Below are 17,949 nucleotides of genomic sequence, written 5' to 3' on the forward strand. Positions count from 1 at the left end.
GAGAGCGACCTCTTGAGGGGGCTGCCAGTGAGCCAGGAGACTCTTGGCCAGGGCCCGGTGACAGCTGTGTGCCCACCGTTTCTGACGCGCCCAGGGCAGGCTGCCGGCAGTAGGCGGAGGAGGCCGACGTGGTCTGAGCCCTTCTCTCCTTGTGCTGAGGAGTAACGCCGGAGGCCGCAGACCCCAGCATAGCCCCGGGGCCTGGGCCAGCCCCCCAAGGCAGAGGCCGTGGCTCCCTGTGGCTCTAAGGTTGGCTGCGGGGACCAGAGTACCCTCTGGAGGTTAAGGGCACGGGCTGGACCTCCCCCATCACCTCTGCAGCCTGAGCTTCGTCTATGAGGTGGGGGTATGACAACAGTGCCTCCTCTGAGCACGGTCAAGGGGGTCAGGGAGGGCACGTGGAAAGTGTGGAGAAGCACCCCCTCCATGAGGGGGGTGATGCCAGCTTATTACTCGGGTACCAGGACAGGCGGCTCAGACTCTTTCGCTGCCCAAACTCTCGGATCCTTCCTGCTTCCCTTGCACTGGGTCCTGGCACCAGGAGACCGCACCTGCCACCCAGGGCAGAGCAAGTGGCCACGTCGGGAGGGCACGGAGGGCTCCTGGAAGCAGGACACAAGTCAGGTGGCCTTGCCCTGCCTGCCTGGGCTTTTAACCCACAAACAACGCCGATTTTCTATTTTCGAGAGTAAATTATTTCTTCTAAAATCCCAGGAACAGAAATAACCAGCTTAGAACAAAAAGGACTCAGTTTCAAAAGACGGTTTGATTAAAAACCGGGGGTGGGGGGGGGGGGGGAGTCTTCAGGCCGAGGGCTGCACAGAGTTGTGTGTTGACGTGATTTCCCCAATTGCGTGAGGCTCCCGGCCACGGGCGGCAAATACCAAAACGTGCCGTGGGAGGGAAGCTGTCTGACCTTGGTGAAACCCAGACACGACAAGAGGGACGGAGAAAAGTGGAGGTGCAAAGGAAAACAGGCCTCCACATTTCCAGGGCAGAGAAATATTTAATAAAATCAGGTTGGGAGGAAGTCACTGGTTTGCTTGGCCGGCTCGCTGGCTGCCGGCCGGGGCGGGGGCACCCAGCTTGGACTGGAGCTGACCTCGACAGCTGCTCCGGGTCCTGGGGGCATCTCGGGGCAGCGCCGAGCTGGGGCGTCTGTGGCCGTGCGTGCAGCCTCTGTCCCGCTGGGGCTGCCCGCCCCGCCTCACTGCCGCAGGAGCTTGTGTTTCACCGTGGCGCTCTCGGAACAGAGGTGGACGAAGAGGGTGCCGGCGGCCGTGCGCGCCCGCAGCTCCCGGAGCTCGTAGCCGTGGGCCCACTCGATGTTGCCCCACTTCTGGATCTGAGGGGAGGACGTGACATGCCGCTGGGTGACCGGCCAAGGGTCCGCCTGCCGACCGGCCAGAGCCACATTCCACCCCAATAGCTGGGGTGGGGGGACCGGACTGGGCCCCCATCTTGCCAAAACGCGAGACCCCCACGGGGGAGGCGGCAGGTGAGGACACGCAGGTGGGCAGAGCAGGCAGCCGTGCTGACGGGGTGCGGACAGTTTGGGAGGGGTGCCGTCCAGGTCCAGGGCCCAGAGGCACCCACTGCCACAAATGCCACGTGCATCTCCCCCCAAGGGGGCCCAACCCGAATGCCATCCTCCTCCCACAAGGAGGCTGGTGGGAGGCAGCCTGGAAAATGTCATCCTCTGCAAGCTGCCTCGCTGGGCTGGGCTGCAAGTGCCCCCCCCCGCCTTACCCCTCCCCCCCCCAGTGTGGGTGGGATAAATAAATCAACCAAGGCCACATGGTCGCTTCAGTTCCGACTCCCCGGGGGTGCTGAAGAAACCTGTGCTCTGCACGCTGGAGCCGACTTGCGGATTGTCTCCAGGGCTCTAACAACTGCAGGGGAGAAGCCGAGACACGCAGTGTGGCCATCCAGATGTCAGCGGGACTCCAGCCAGGCCCTGCTGGCTCCTCCCTGGCCACAGGCCCAGCTGCCCCAGCCCATCCAGGGACTCGGGATCTGTCACGCCACACGAGCTACTGGGATCTTTGGGCAGCCCGGTCAACGTGGACAACTGTGATCTGTCGTCTGAAGACTTTACACCTTTGGAGAGGCCTCCATACGTAACCCAGGTAACCCCCTGACTTGTGGCAGATCGAACCTAGTTCAGAGACTGATGGCCTGGCTCGGGTGCCACCATCAAATGCAGAGCCCAGAACAGAGGGCAGGTTTCCTGGCGCCCCCCCCCCCCCACCTCCCAAAGCCCTCACACCCCCACACATCACTCCCTGCCTGTTTAATTGTTTCTAGCTGGCCTCTTTTGCGACAGAGAAACAGTTTTTACCCCTGGCATTTTTCTGAGCAGATGACTAGACGGGCTTGGGAAATAATGTCATTACAAAAGGGTTTTCATCATGCTAGGAGCCGATTTGTAATAGCAATTAACCTTCTGAGGTTGGAAAGAAAGCAGTAAAAAGACTGCAGAGAATGCCATAATTCTCAGAGTTAAAAAATGCAAATGACAGTGTAGCGAAACCATATTAATTTCAAACCCACTAAATGAAAACTTATGTACAAACAGCAGCCACCCGTGTTTGCTCTGCCAGCCAGATGACCCACCGTGTGAGTCAGGGCGCCAAGGCTCAGCTTAGCCTCTGTGTGAGCACGAACGTGGCTCCTAGTCCTGTTCGCGGGGCCCGTTCTTCGGGGCCCAGGCAGACGACCTTGATCTGCCTGTGAACCTCTATCTGTAGATAGTGGGGAAGGCCTGGAGTCACCCAGACCTGGCTCCAAACCCTGGCTCCAGCATTTTCCGGGGGTGGGACCCATGCCTCCGTTTCCTCCTGTGTAAAAAAGGGATAACGGCAGCCCCCACCTGGCCAGGTTGTTCAGAAGAGGTGAGGCGTGAGGGGAGAGCTAAGCATAGTGTTAGAACACAGTGGGAGCCCTCCCTGCCCTTATTTTGTGTTATTATTTCTTGACAATACTTTCATCGGCCCTTAGTTTTGATTTCTGGACGTACATGAAAGTAGCCGAAGGCCAAATCGACATAAGAACATTTTAGATGGGCTAGCTCCCACCCCCAGTTAATCTGAGTCAGGGAGAGGAGAGGTAAGCCCCTGAGGTACCCCACCTCGGGCCGCTGGCTGCCTCACCTGGTACTCCTCCTCCAGGCGTGACAGCAGCACGGCCTGCTCCACTGTCAGGCGCCGGTCAATCAGGCCCAAGGTCAACACCATGGACTTGAGCTGGGTCACCACAAACTCAATCCCTGTGGGGATACAAGCCAGGTCAGGATCCAGGGCCCACCCCACCCCAAAACAGGGCAGTCACTGGACCTACACTTTGTGAGTCCCTGCAGCCCTAGAGAGGTACAAAAGCGCGACCTGGGGGAGAAAGGTCACAGGGGACATGCGCTTTGCGGTCGGCTCTGTATTCTTTCCCCGCTCTTCTCAGACAGCCCTCTGGTTTCCCTCGGGGGTGTGATCCCACTTCCGCTCCTGCCCAGGGTGGGCACGGGACCTGAACCTACGCTGTCAAGAGAGCTCCACCCTCTGCCCAGTGACTGGTTTGCGGATGGCCACGTGACTGGAGCCAGGCCAATGAGATCCGAAGTTGAGATGCCTGAAGAGGAGAAAGCCAACCTTCTCCTGGGAGGGTGGGGAGCCTGCTGTCCCCCTTGGACTGAGTAGAAGGGTTAGCATCGGGGCCGCCCCCTAGAGTGCCCCTGTGACACTCTGGGCTTCGGATGCCTATGCCCATCAGGCCGCCCTCCCAGGCCCGTAGGAAGCGCCTCAAATACCTTGTAGGGCCCACATGTTGTAAGAGGCCAGGTGGCTGGTGAGCACTTCCCGAGTCCTGGCTGGGATGCTGGGCCCCATTATGCTGGTGGAGGAGCCGATCTCCACGTCGTATCTGAAAGGAAAACGCTTCGCCGTGTCCTATTGCGTTGAAGCTGGCTTCAACAATGACACATTTTCAAGAACGGTCATAACTATATAAGGCACAGGAGAAACATAATGGAGTAAAGGCAATTTTTGTCATTTTCTTTCATATGTAACTCATTTTTCCTGTTGGTTTAGAAATATTCTTGCTGAAATTTCTAACAGCAACACCGTGAATGGCCAGGTTGTTTTGTAAACCATTAAGGATGAGAATCTCAAGTGCCACAGAAAGCGGATAATTTTGTACCAGAGCAAAGATCTCCAGGCACCTACGCTGTCGTTATATTTCATTAAACTCTGCAGTGACACCGTGCCTTCAGAGCTCTTACACAATGCTGTAGTGGTTACGTTTTATGGGATCCTTTAGTGCAGTGGCCGTGCCTTTTACTATAAAACCCAAGGATACCCGGCACACTGTGGGCATTCAGGAAACGTGTACAAATGAGACTGCCCGACATCACTTTGGTGAAAAATGGTTTGCCAAAAACAACTCTGTGTACGCTTACAAAATACTACGGTCAGAGCAGTACCGTGGTAGGAGCCCTTCCAAAATCCCCCGGAATGAAATGAAATGAAATTGAATTCATGTTGCCACCCCATCAACAGTCTGTTCAACTTTGCACAAAAGGACCTTTCTGCTAAGGAACCATGCTGGGTATCGTCAATTCCTAGAAGCCTTACATTCACAGGATAAACGTTACCAGACTCGTCCTCACGTGCGTACGTATCACATACGCCGTTTTCGGATTTAGTTTTAATGGTACAGCACTCGTGGCCATGATAAAGACGGTTACTGCCCAGACCTGAGTATTTACCGGGTACCAAGCGGGATACTGGGCATCACTTTGTTTGCTCCTCACAATACACTAAGAGGTGGGGATTATGAGGACCACTCACAGACAAGGAAGCTCAGAGAGCTCACGGCACTAGCCGCGGGGTCACGCAGCCAACCGTGGCAGAGCTGGGGCTCCATCCCTACGTCCAGCACCGCACGAACGGACGGCAGGTGCTTGGTGCGTGGTGGCTGATACTGACTTGAGGAGCACTTTTTCCCAAGGTGCCCAGTCCCGTCCCTAAACGTGCGAGAGGTGCTGAATTCCACAGGTCAATTAGCCAAGGGCTTTGGTGGTCCGGCGTGCCCCCTGACCGCACCAGCCTGCCCAACACTGTGGGGCCGCGCCTCTTACCTTTCTTCGGCCCATTCGATGATCGGGTCCCACTCGTTCCTTTGAAGTTCCACTAATGTCGCTGGCTCATCCACCCTGTAGCTAATTCATTGCAAAAATCGCCTTCGTTACTAAAAAAGTACAATTCTCTCACTCAGTGACAGACGATGGAAAAACACAAAAGGCCACCGCAAAAAACCTCTCCACTCAATTCCCCCCGCCCAGCCCTACCAGTCCTTCCCGAAAGCAGTAGTTCTCAAAGTGTAGCCTTGGGGCCAGCAGCAGAGCATCACCTCAGAACCCGATAGAAATGCCAGTTCTCTGGCCCCACCCCCCATCTATGGAAAGCAGAAGCTTGAGGGGTGGAGACCAGCAATCTGTGTTTTAACAAGCCCTCTAGGGGATTCTAATGTAACCTTGGGTTTGAGAACCACTGTCCTAAATGTCCCCGGTCATCTGACAGGCCGAGGCTTGCAACGCGGTCAATGCCATTCTGAACACTAACACCGCACCCCCAGATCCACAGGATGCTGATCCTAGGATGATCAGGATCCTGGGATGCTGTGCCAGAAGCTCAGTCACTGCGTCCCTACCTACCCTAACCCTTCCGAGAGACCGTGCCCCTGGCCACAAATTGCCCGTGGGCACCTCGTGAGCCCACACGCTCCTGGCTACACATGCAGCTGCTGGCTCGGATGCCTGACGCCACGTGGTGCCACTTATTGTGACAAAGAGACCCAGAAATGGGAGTCGGCTGAGGGGAGCTGCACGGCAAGGCCTCACGGGGCGGGAAGACGAGGGGACACCCCGGAAGGCCACCGTGCGGCGTGAGCAGAAGGGAGAAGAGACACCGTGAGTGCGCAGGAAAATGGGCCGCTGCGATGATCAGGCTGTGGGACAGCTCAGGATTCTAGAGCATTTGGGCTGGCCGACACGTGCCGCTCAAGCACTTCTGTCCTTCCCCAGCTTGCCTCCAACACCACCGCCCAGTTAGCTGAAGAACCCTGGCACGGGAGGGAGGATTCAGAAGTGGAAGCAGCCAGCTCCTGAGAACGAGTGACCGTCTCCGGGTCCAAGCTGACGAGTGAGAACAACCATGCCTACGTGAGAGTGTGCCGGTGGCCACAGGTCCAGCATCGAACGCCCCACCGGGAGTTGGCCAGTGACCCCCTTGGTCCTGGAGCCCGTGAGAGCTACATATGCTACCCTACCCCGGCCCGGACAAAAGGACAGCTGCCAGGCTGCAGAAAGGAACGCCCGGGGCTCTGACACTGGTGTACCCCGAGGAGCCCTCCCTCCCAGGGACGCGCAGGGCGGGCGGCTAAGTGGTGATGTCAAGCAGACCGCCTCCCTGCCCTCTGAGATAAAGGAAAAGGGTCTGCGTCTTCCGCTGATAACTGTCTGGGCAAATGAGGCAAACAGCCCAAGGGACCCACTCAGTCCAAGGGGAATGCCCATCTAAATGTCAATTACCAGATGGTGTCGGTGTCCAGAAACTTCACAGCCGCCTGGATCAGCTGGTCCTTGTTTCGCTGGGTAGGGTTGTCTAGAGACGTGTTGCACAATGTGGTCTGAATCAGGAGGCAAAAAGCCCCGTCACCACCACTGGGCCCAGGCAAAAAGCACTGTGTCCCAGGGGACACTGCCTCCAACCACAGCAACACGGAGAACCAGACGGCACTGCCCAGGAAGTGCTGGAGCCAAAGCGAAGCCCCCGGCCCCATGTGTCCCCACAACTCCAGCTGTAGCACATCTACCGAGAGCTCTGTGCCACACGCTGTGTGTGACAGCCCGTGGGCCCGTGGGATTCTCACAGCAGCCCCGGGAGTAATGAAGCTGCCCGGGTCTCGTGCTCTCCACTACCAGGCTCTGCTCTATGTAATTGAATCCTTATGACATCCTTGTTCTGAGCAGGGGGACTGCAGCGGGCCAGACCAGCAGGGGAAGGGTCAGCACGCTCAAGGAGGCGAGTGTGGCTGGAGTCCACCCCTGAGGGCCTCATCTGAATTTGGAAAAGACTCTCAATTTTTGCCAGGTACCCTAGGAAGCCAGCAGTCGGGGTATACGTTCGTGAACTTGTTACCAGGTGCATGGTGTAGAACTTGATGGTGTCCTGCTGGGAGTCCCATTCAGTGGCCACTGCGATGGCCAGGGCCTCGCTGGGGACGGTAAAGAGCTTGGCTTGGGGAGTTTTCAGCTTCCTGTGGTCCAGGTTTATCTCAAAGCCACCTTGAAAGATCAAATGAAAACCTCTCAGGGATTGTTAAGGGGAATCGAGTGACCATTCCTATATTTAGCTACTTGAATTGGTGCAGACAAAGACAACTCTGAGTCCCTTCACGGAGGGCTTACAGAAACCTATCCAACAAAAGCGCGAAGGGTAATCTCACTGCTGAAACCGGCTAGAGATGAAAAATGTTTCTACCCATTCACAGAAAAAAAAAGAAAAAAAAAAAAAGAAAGAAAGAGAGGCAGTCAAAACTTCAGACACTCACCTTCACCCTGTGTGATGCTGACATTCTGATAAAACCTCTTCCTTTCTGTAAAAAAAGATTTTTCAAAAACGCAGTTTAAAATAACGTCGAGACGGCTCAGGAAGTGACAAGACCAGCTAGTGTCATTACTGCTAATGCTGATTGATTGGCTTGATTTTCATATCACTATTCAAGGTCTGCCCTACTCTACGCGGCATAATCAACAGCTTCTGATTAAAGTTGGAAGGAGGAGGGCATGCACTCTCCAGGGATGAGGGAGGAACAGGACATACTGGTCATGCCCCCCCCAGCCCCCGAGCCCAGGAATAGTCTGATCACGAAGCATTGCAAAGCTGCAGACTGTCTGACGTGACAGATTTTTCCAGCACTTTGTGCTTTAACGTCTAAGCATGCTCCTCCCCCGACACCACCCCCACCAGCACTGCCCCAATTCCAGAACAACGTGCTCCCATCCAAAGATCGTATCTGAATGTGGTAAAGCCCGAGATCCATTTTGGGCAAGGGTCTGATGCCTCTAAGTAGGCAAGAGAGGAAAGCCAGTGTGGACGTACGTGTGCACGTGTGTGGTAAGGGGAGATCCCAGGAGCATTTCTCATCCTCTCTATCCAATTAATTAACCTAATTAACCAGCTTGCCTGTGTATTCAACAAGAACTCCAGGCAATTCCTTTTTTTTTTTTTTTTTACTTAATTTTTTTTAATGTTTATTCATTTTTGAGAGAGAGAGAGACAGAGTATGAGCAGGGGAGGGGTAGAGAGAGAGGGAGACACAGGATCCGAGTTGTCAGCACAGAGCCTGATGTGGGGCTCGAGCCCATGAACCGCGAGATCATGACCTGAACTGAAGTCGGATGCTTAACTGACTGAGCCACCCAGGTGCCCCTCCAAGCATTTCCTTTAAGAATGGGGGAAACAGGAGTGCCTGGGTAGCTCGGTCGGTTAAGCATCTGACTCTTGATTTTGGCCCAGGCCGTGATCTCACAGTTTCATGAGTTCAAGGCCCATATTGGGTTCTGCGCTGACAGCACAGAGCCTGCTCTGGATTCTCTGCCCCTTCCCCTCTCATGTGCCGTCTCGCTCAAAATAAACTTTAAAAAAGTGGGGTGGGGTGGGGTGGGGTGGGGGGGGGGAGGAATATGTGTCCTATGATACGTGAAAATAACTTGAATAAAATCTTGTATGAAAATGTAAACAAATCCCCCCTCTTCTACTTGGAGGGCTTAAAAACCAAGAGGGCCTCAGAGGAATTATGCAGATTCCTTCAGCTAATAAGGAACAAGTAGGTCACATTTTGGGAGCTAAAAACCGTAACCCAGTCTTAACCTTTGTTAGCACAAAACCTTGACTCTTTCATTCGTTCCTGCTGTTCCATATTTACTGGGTGCTAAAAGCCTTCAGAGTCCATTAGTGAAGTTACTTGTTGGAAATAACAATGCAGCATGCGGAGGAGGGAACTCATTAGTTTTAATGCTTTTTAACTTCTTTTAGTGCTTAAAAAAAAAAAAAAAGCGAACCAAACATAAATTAAAATGAATTCAGGGGTGCCTGGGTGGCTCAGTCAGTTAAGCATCTGACTTTGGCTCAGGTCGTGATCTCGCAGTTCGTGAGTTCAAGCCCCGTGTCAGGCTCTGTGCTGTCAGCTCAGAGCCTGGAGCCTTCTTCGGATTCTGTGTCTGCCTCTCCCTCTGCCCCTCCGCGGTTCACACTCTGTCTCTCTCTCTCTCAAAAATAAATACACATTTGGGGCGCCTGGGTGGCTCAGTCGGTTAAGCGGCCGACTTCAGCTCAGGTCACGATCTCGCGGTCCGTGAGTTCGAGCCCCGCGTCGGGCTCTGGGCTGATGGCTCGGAGCCTGGAGCCTGCTTCCGATTCTGTGTCTCCCTCTCTCTGCCCCTCCCCCATTCATGCTCTGTCTCTCTCTCTGTCTCAAAAATAAATAAAATGTAAAAAAAAAAAAAAAAAAAAAAAAATTAAAAAAAAAAAAATAAATAAATACACATTAAAAAGAATTAATTCAAACAGACTATGAAAATCAGGAGAGCTTCGTTTGTGCATGGCGGGGGTGGGGGTGGGGTGGGGTGGGGAGGTAAAACGGAGGCAGAGTATCCGGTCTTCCTCCAAACGTGGTATTTTCAGGTTTCCCACGACCCATCAGTTTTTCCCAAATTTCGTGTTCTATCATTGATGCTTCCTGTCCAAACTGCATGTCCACAGTCACGCTTTTACTAAAGCCCAACGGGTTTCCCACTTCCAAAAACCGTATGCCTACCAGGTGCCAGGCACTATTCTAGGTACGTGGGATAAAACCATGAATAAAAATGACAAAAATCCCTGTCTTTATGGAGTCTGAACACTTAAAAAATAAATAAAGTGGCAGGCAGGGTCTGGCCACCGAGATGCTCCTGCATTATTATGGCCCGAGTTACCACCTTTCCCTGAAACGATAAGTGATTCTCTCACACATTTGACTCCAAGAAAGAAAGTCTGCGCCATCATGGTGCTTTCAAATGCCCCTATTTCACGTGTCACGTTCGGGTAGCAGATGAAACACGAACCTGGAGGCCTCCTTGCATAGGTCTGGAGGCACCCGGACCACATCCAGTATGTTCTCCAATGCCTGAGCTGGGCAACAAGTCTAAAGCCAGGCCAGACAGGAAGTGGGAAGAGATCTGAAAGCTGACTCATCACCAGTGGGGGAAGGATCTGCCCCCATCGGCAGGAAGCGCCACCAGAGAGCATTCTAGCACACAGCGCGACACAGCCCCGGGAAGTGGGCCCGAGAGACCTGGACTTGGGGCAGAAACTGACAGCACAGGCTGAACCTTCCAAAGCTGGCAGGGCAGTGAGGTTTCCCACGAGGGAAGTCTTTTTTTCTCTGCTTTGCTGGTCAGGCTTTGGTTCCTCTGTCCTGGCCAGGTCCCCCTCTGTATCTGATTCAGAAAACTGGAAGGGGGTGGGAAGGCTAGAAGGGCAAGGTTGGGTTAACCCAAATCGCTCAAAACAGCAGTAAGCCATGCAGAAAGAGACGACAGCCCTGGGCGAAAGGGGCACAAAGTCTGCCGGGCTTCAGGACAGGGCAGGCCCACGTGCGGCGTGTTTTAAACACGTGCTCACCTGAACGCAGTGGACACGTGGAGGGGCAAACTTCAGGCTTAGAACAAACTTCCAGTGAGTACCGACCCTGTTCCAGGAAGGGGAATAAGACCTGGGGGTCAGAATCAAAGCTCACCCCTGCTCTCAAGGCACTTCCTGTCTGCTGGGCAGCTGAACGCGAATCCAGCCAAACAGTAAAGTGATTTTGAAGGCCCAAGTACAAGGAACACTGGAAACACACACAAACACACGCACACACACCAGGAGAGCCTAATCTCATCTCATCGCGGGCTAAAGGAAGACCTCCAGGCAGTCAGATTTCATCTGAGACCTGATGGAGAGGCAGGAGTTGGCCAGTTTGCACTGATGGATTCTTTTCTCGGGGGGGGGGGGGGGGGGGGGGTGGGGGTGTGTGTGGAAGGAATTTCCAGCAGAAGAAACTGCTTACAGGAAGGTCTTTGGCCTCATGAGAGCATGAGAGTTTGGAGAACTAACAAGATGGTCAGAAGGACAAGAACGTAGCTATCCTACAGAGGATGGTTCGAGATGCCCAGAGAGGGTGGTGAGGGCCGGATCTGGGGGAGGGGGCTGGGTAGGTCACAGTACGGAGGCAGAGGGAGCCAAGTTAGAGGTTCACATAGGAAAACAAAGCCAGGATCTGGAAAACTAATTTGGCGGAATCCATGCCCCCCAACAATGTCAAAAGATGGAGGTTCTTCACCTGAACCCTCAAAGGTCTTGGGTCACGTAAAATAAATCGTGAGACCAGGGACCTCTGAAGCACCCATATTCTCAGTGAACACAGGACTAGCTGTCAGCAACAGGGACCTCATCTTTAAAGATGAAATTAACACCTAAGCCTTGTAGGAGCACACAGAACTTGGGTCTGTTCTCAGTATGAATCGCTCTCTTTACAGAACATCTGTTTCAGTGGCAAAAACACGGTCGGTGCCTTTTACACGTGGACTATGTAGATATGAAGACAGGTATGTGAACAAGTATTGAATTTTAAAAGCTAGCCCCAAGAAAATAGGCTATATACACAGAGAAGCAGCGAGCGACTTTAAAAACCTGCTCATGTGATGAGTGACTTGGAAATTAATGACCATCAGGTCCTTCTCCTATGAGGTCATTTCAATCCATAAAAAGAAACAGGCCTGTTGGGGGCTCAGTCGGTTAAGTGCCCGGCTCTTGATTTCAGCTCAGGTCATGATCTCACAGTTCCTGGGTTCGAGCCCCGTGTCGGGCTACATGCTGACAGTACTGAGCCTGCTTGGGAGTCTCTCTCTCTGCTCCTCCCCCACGTGCACGTGCACACATACACTCTCTCTCAAAATAAATAAACTTGAAAAAAGAAAGAAAGAAAGAAACAGGCTGTTTTCTGTGTCCCTTCTCCTACATTCCTCCTCCTGTCCTGGGCTTCATGGACCAGGGAGCAATCTTTCTACCAGCCTCAATTTTCGCCAGGCCTTTGCTTTGGAAAGACTCAAAGCTTCAGAACTACAACTCCCACAGTGCAGCAAGAACAGAGGAAGTGCCCTCTGGAAGGTCTCAACACCTTTATCTTTTTAAACAGTGCCATCTGGTGGGCCTGAAGCCTTAAAGCTAGATTCTGACTTCGGGCATGACTCCATCCATAATCCTAGGGCGGCTCCAGACCATCTATTTCAGAACTGACAGCCTGAAAATAAAAAAGACAACCCAACTAAAAAATGGTCAAAGGATCTGAATAGACATCTCTCCACCAAAGAAAAGGTACACAGATTAGCACATGAAAAGATGCTGGACTTCATCACCATCAGGAAAACGCAAAGCAAAAGCGGGAGAAACCACTTTGTAACCACTGGGATGGCTATAATTAAAAACAGGTAATGACAAAAGTTGACAAGGGTGTGGCCAAATTGGGACCTTCACGCAGGGCTGGTGGAAACGTAAGCTGGTACGGCCACCTTGGGAAAGTGTAGCAGTTCTTCAAAAAGTCAGTTACCAGTTGACCAACAATTCTACTCTTCAGATATGTGTCTATGAGAAATGAAAACATACACCCACGGGGCGCCTGGGTGGCTCAGGCGGTTAAGCGGCCGACTTCAGCTCAGGTCACGATCTCGCGGTTCGTGAGTTCGAGCCCCGCGTCGGGCTCTGGGCTGATGGCTCGGAGCCTGGAGCCTGCTTCCGATTCTGTGTCTCCCCCTCTCTCTGCCCCTCCCCCGTTCATGCTCTGTCTCTCTCTCTGTCCCAAAAATAAATAAACGTTAAAAAATAAAAATTAAAAAAAAAACATACACCCACATAAAAAGTTGTACACACACACAACTTGTACACAAATGTTTATAGCAGCATTTGGAATAGCCAAACGATGTTAACAACCCAGACGTTCATCAGGAGATGGATGGAGAAATAAGATGTGATATGGCCATACAACTGAATATTACTCAGCTATGAAAAACACGAGAGTACTGATACATGCTACAACTTGGATAAATAAACCTTGAAAACAGTCTAAATGAAAAAAGAGCCTGCCCCCAAAAAGACTGCATTCCATTTATGAAATGTCCAAACTAGGGAAATCTACAGAGACAGGAAGTAGAATAGTGGTTATCTAGGGCTAGAGGGATAGGGAGGGAAGGAAAAGGTGATGGCTAAAGGGCACAGGGCTTCTTTTGGGGGTGATAAAAATGTTCGAGAACCATGGTGATGGCTGTACAACTCTGTGAAGGTACTAGAAACCACTGCATTCTACATTTTAAATGAGTGAATTGTAAGTGAATTGTCTCTCCATAAAGCTGTTAAAAAAAAATTTCTTCAGGGTTGGGGTGCCTGGGTAGCTTAGTCAGTTGGGCATCTGGCTCTTGATTTCGGCTCAGGGCATGATCTCATGGTTCGTGGGATTGAGCCCCACCTCGGGGTCTGCACTGGCAGCACAGAGCCTGCTTGGGGTTCTCTCTCTCTCTCTCTCTCTCTGTCTCCCTCCAAATAAATAAACTTTAAAAACTCTTCGGGGCAAATACATCTGCCATAGCAATTAATGTAAATGAGCTAAATCACTAAACACGTTTTTTTCCCAATTGCTCTAGCATCCTGAGGAGGGGTTGGCCAACTTTTCCCATAAAGAGCCAGAGTAAATATTTTAGGCTTGGCGGGCCATATGGTCTCTGTTGCAATTAGTCAGCTCTGCAGTGAAAGTAGCCTTAGATTATACGAAAATGAATGAGGATGGCGGTGTTCCAATAAAACTTTATTTACAAAAACAGGTGGCAGGCTGGGGGCTCTGTCTACAGAATCTCCCGCAACCCAACACAGCCGCACTATAAAGGCAGGGCAAGTAATGCCTCTGAGGTGGTAGAGATTCTGAGAAGCTAAATGACTTGTCCAGGTGACAATTTAAATTTTTTTTTAAATGTTTATTTATTTTTGACAGAGAGTGAGAGACACAGAGCGTGAGCGGGGGAGGGGCAGAGAGAGAGAGAGGGAGACACAGAATCCGAAGCAGGCTCCAGGCTCCGAGCTGTCAGGACAGAGCCCGACGCGGGGCTCGAACTCACAGACCGCGAGATCACGACCTGAGCCGAAGTCGGACGCTCAACCGACTGAGCCACCCAGGCGCCCCATCCAGGTGACAATTTAAACAGAGGACACCAGCCTGGACTTTTGCTGGGCATGGCACTCAGCAAGACAAGCAGCCTCTCCAGAACACCTTCCCCCTCTATAAAGAGCTGGTGGGTCGCGGACAAGCAGTATAGAGCTGGACCACCCCACACCCTCACACAGGTCTCCTTGCTGCAAAATCTCCTCCAACACCCCAGGGACCCTTTCCCAAACCCCTCCTCTCCTTCTGACACCCTTCAGCGGCACTGCATTCCCAAGGAGCCAAGTTCAATCTGCTTGCCAACCAAGTCTTCGTGGAGAAGTCACCCACCTGGGTTTACTATTCCGCCATCCCAGAGACTCACGGAATCTCAAACCGGTAATGTCTTTGCAGTGCACTCATTGGCCTGGTTTCAGGTACCTCCCTCCCACCGGGCTTCATTCTTTCATTCCTATTTTCTTTCATGTTTGACTAACTACCACGAGCCAGATACTTCCAAGAGCCTAAACTAGTAAAGTATGCAGTAGAAAGGAAGCAGAGTCGGTGGGTCGTGGGCCACCATAGTGGCAGGTGGCATCCACGAGTCTAAATCAACCCTCTGCCTGTGCCAACTTAAGTGAACTCCTGAATGTGTCCCTTTGCTTGTGTCATTATCTTCCCGGGATATTGTAAAGGAAACTCTCGTTTTCCTTTACACATTCACACAGACACCCTGTACTCCAAATGCGTGGGGGTTTTGCCACCCATCAACTCTGTGACACCAGTGGGTGTCCTACAATTCAATTCAGTTCTGACGGTATCTGCCTGGAGATAGCATCGGATCCCACAAGGGCTCAGTCCCACAAGACTGCATTCCCCGGCTCCCTGCAGATGGCAAATGCAAGCCCAGATGGTCGGTCTCCTATGCTGCTGACCTACTGGCTATAAATCAGAGGTTCCCACGATCCCTCCAATTAGCCAGAGTAGCTCATAGCACTCAGAAAAAAAAGATTTTACTTACTAGATTACTAGCTTATTATGAAAGGATACAACTCGGGAACAGCCACACAAAGAGATGCACAGGGCAAGCTATGGGGGAAAGGGTATGGGGCTTCCGTAGCATCGCTACGTGTTCACCAACCCAGAGGCTCTCTGAACCCCACAGTTCAGGGATTTTATGGAGGCTTCATTATATGGGCATGATTAATTAAATCACAGGCCATTAGTGATCAAATCAATCTCCCGCCCTTCTCCCCTCCCCAGAGGTCCGGGGGTGGAACTGAGAGTACCGAAACTCTAATCTTGCGGTCGGTTCCCCTGGCAACCAGCCCCCCCACCCTCCTCAGGTGCTTTCCAAAAGCCACCTCATTAACATAACCTCAGGTGTGGTTGAAAGGGCCTTAAGAATAAAACACTCCTTCCGGATTTTGTATCTCTGAGGCTATTTTAGGACAAGAGACCAAATATCGTAACAAAAGCTTCTTCCGTAGCTCTTATTGCTTAGTAATTACGAGGGTTTTAAGAGATGCGTGCCAGGAACTGCAGGAAAACCAAATACAAACAGTTGATCTTTGAACAACATGGGTTTGAACCGCGCAGATCCACTTATACCTAGATTTTTTTTTTTTACAGTACAGTACTGTACATGTTATTTTCTCTTATGATTCTATTATAATTTTCCTAATAACATTCTTTAATCCAGCTTACTTTAAGGATACTGAATATAATACGTATAACATACCAAATGGGCGTTCATCTACTGTTCATGTTATGCCTAAGGTTTCTGGTCAACAGTAGGTTATTAGTAGTTCAGTTTTGGGGGAATCAAAGTTACATGTGAATTTTTGCTGGTGGGGGTTGTGCTGGTGCCCCTAACCCATATGTTGTTCAATGGCCAACTGTATATTTCTCCTTATAGCTCATAACATCACAGATGCCCTTCCCTCTTTACTGGCTCTTCATGGCCCACGTCCAGGCCTTTCAACGTGGACCCTGGCAGGTAAAAAAGCTCAGCTCCTTGCTGCATCCAACTCTCTCCATTTGCATAAAATTATGAAACTTAACAGAAGGATCCTCGAAGGCAACCTATCCTTCAACTCACAGAGGAAAATGAGGCCCAAAGGAAGCAGTCTCGTGCCCAATATCACACGGTACCTCACAGGTTCAGCCAGCATTAAACCCCAGACCTGTACTTCTGCCACAATGCCAAACTATCTTAGAGTTCTAGATTTTCTAAAGCAGGCAGCATTACAGCAAGGTTCCTCACACTCTGCTGTCATCTCTGAACTTGTTCTAGCCACCAACACTCTTCCTCCTCCTCTCCACTGAACTTCTATTCATCTGTCAAGACTCAGCTGAAACGTCCTTTCATCCAAGACCCTTTCTAGAGCCTCAAAACCCCCGAGGTGGAAACAGGTGCTTCTTTATGTTCTCCCACCTTCCTTGTATTTCCCTTATCACAAAATACTACACACTATTGCTTAATCAGACTATTATAACCTGCAGTTGACCGTGAACATCATTCGAGGGAGACCACGACTGCCTGGAAGGCCACCGTGCCTCCAGCTCTCAGCACAGAAAAACTAACTGAATGAAAAGAGAGTGTTACTACTCTTCACTCATTTAAGGCACTCACTCCCACTCTTTCCCTAAAAATTGTCCCCAGAAGCAGTGACAAAGCCACTACCTTCTTCTAGGCCTTATCAGTCAGAAGTAGAGGAAGGAGGCATCGGGGTCAACTCCTTAGCAGAAATGGCAGGGATCGTGGTAGGCCAGTGGGAGGGAGGGCCAGGAAACCTGCAGAGAAACTGGCCGGGATGGAAGATGAATGCCGACCGAATGCCCCGGTTCCAGGGTCCTTCTGTGCCCAGCCATCGGGACACAGAAAACAGGCCGATCTTTGCCCTCCACAAACTTCTCAGAGTCTGCTCTGTGACCTTGGTGTAGTCCTGATCCAGAACCCAAATTTCCCTGTCTGAAAACAAGAATGCCATCTGCTTTCCTTACTGGAAAGGAAAACCATAAGCGCTGAGAAAAGCTGCACGTGCCAAATGACCCTCAAGCGGTCTGCCCTTGCCTGCGCTTGTATTCGCCCTCCCCCCATGACCCTCAAGCGGTCTGCCCTTGCCTGCGCTTCTATTCGCCCTCCCCCCACCCCCATCTGTAGCAGGACCCGAAAGCACTGCGTAACTTCATGAGCCTGCACCCTTCCTCGGTTACCCTGCCCTGCACAGCCGAACCCCTCAGCCCACCTTAGCCCGGCTCGATCCCTGGCCAAAAGTGAACCTGCTCTGACCTCCCTCACCTGTTGGGGGGGCATAGGCCCGGGCAGGGGACAGGGGGTTTGGCCCCGGCCGCACGGAGGCGGTGAGGGCACCCCGAGGCTGGTTCAGGAGGCGGCGCCCCGCGTCCCGCAGCCGGAGGCAGCTCCTCCACATCGCGCCCGAGAGCCTGGGAGGACGACCCGCGCGAAACCTGAGAGCAGGAAGCCGAGTGAAGGGATCCCCAAGCCGCACGCTCGGGCTGTACGGAAACCGCTCACCACCTCCCCAGAGCCCTCAGCCTCCCCTGGACGCCGCCATCTTCCGCTTGACACCAGCGGCGCGCCGTCGCTCCGGCGCGCCTCCTGCGCACACCCCCAGTCAATCAGCATCACAAACGCACCTCGCCCCGCCCCCTCCACGCCGCGCC

The 17,949-nt window shown here is 52.2% G+C and overlaps 1 protein-coding gene across 1 annotated transcript; it reads right to left on the minus strand.

Annotated features, from left to right (window-relative positions):
* Window positions 1-986: 986 nt before the first annotated feature.
* ATPAF2 (ATP synthase mitochondrial F1 complex assembly factor 2) lies at window positions 987-17,871 on the minus strand. The gene is made up of 8 exons (XM_019413287.2): window positions 17,564-17,871; window positions 7,603-7,647; window positions 7,191-7,336; window positions 6,581-6,678; window positions 5,129-5,209; window positions 3,800-3,912; window positions 3,153-3,268; window positions 987-1,345 (listed from the first exon to the last, which is right to left on the minus strand). The coding sequence occupies exons 1-8, from the start codon at window positions 17,694-17,696 to the stop codon at window positions 1,208-1,210; spliced, it is 870 nt and encodes a 289-aa protein (XP_019268832.2). The 5' UTR covers window positions 17,697-17,871; the 3' UTR covers window positions 987-1,207.
* Window positions 17,872-17,949: the final 78 nt, after the last annotated feature.

Source organism: Panthera pardus, unplaced genomic scaffold (genome assembly GCF_024362965.1).
Source record: "Panthera pardus isolate Hobbes unplaced genomic scaffold, ASM2436296v1 HiC_scaffold_3, whole genome shotgun sequence".
NCBI classification, from domain to species: domain Eukaryota; kingdom Metazoa; phylum Chordata; class Mammalia; order Carnivora; family Felidae; genus Panthera; species Panthera pardus.

Coding starts and splice junctions, on each gene's coding strand:
- ATPAF2 (XM_019413287.2), bottom strand. CDS start 17,696: ATGTGGAGGAGCTGCCTCCGGCTGCGGGACGCGGGGCGCCGCCTCCTG. Junction 3,269..3,799: donor CAACATGTGGGCCCTACAAG/GTATTTGAGGCG, acceptor GTATCCCCACAG/GGATTGAGTTTGTGGTGACC. Junction 1,346..3,152: donor GCCTGGAGGAGGAGTACCAG/GTGAGGCAGCCA, acceptor TCCTCCCCTCAG/ATCCAGAAGTGGGGCAACAT.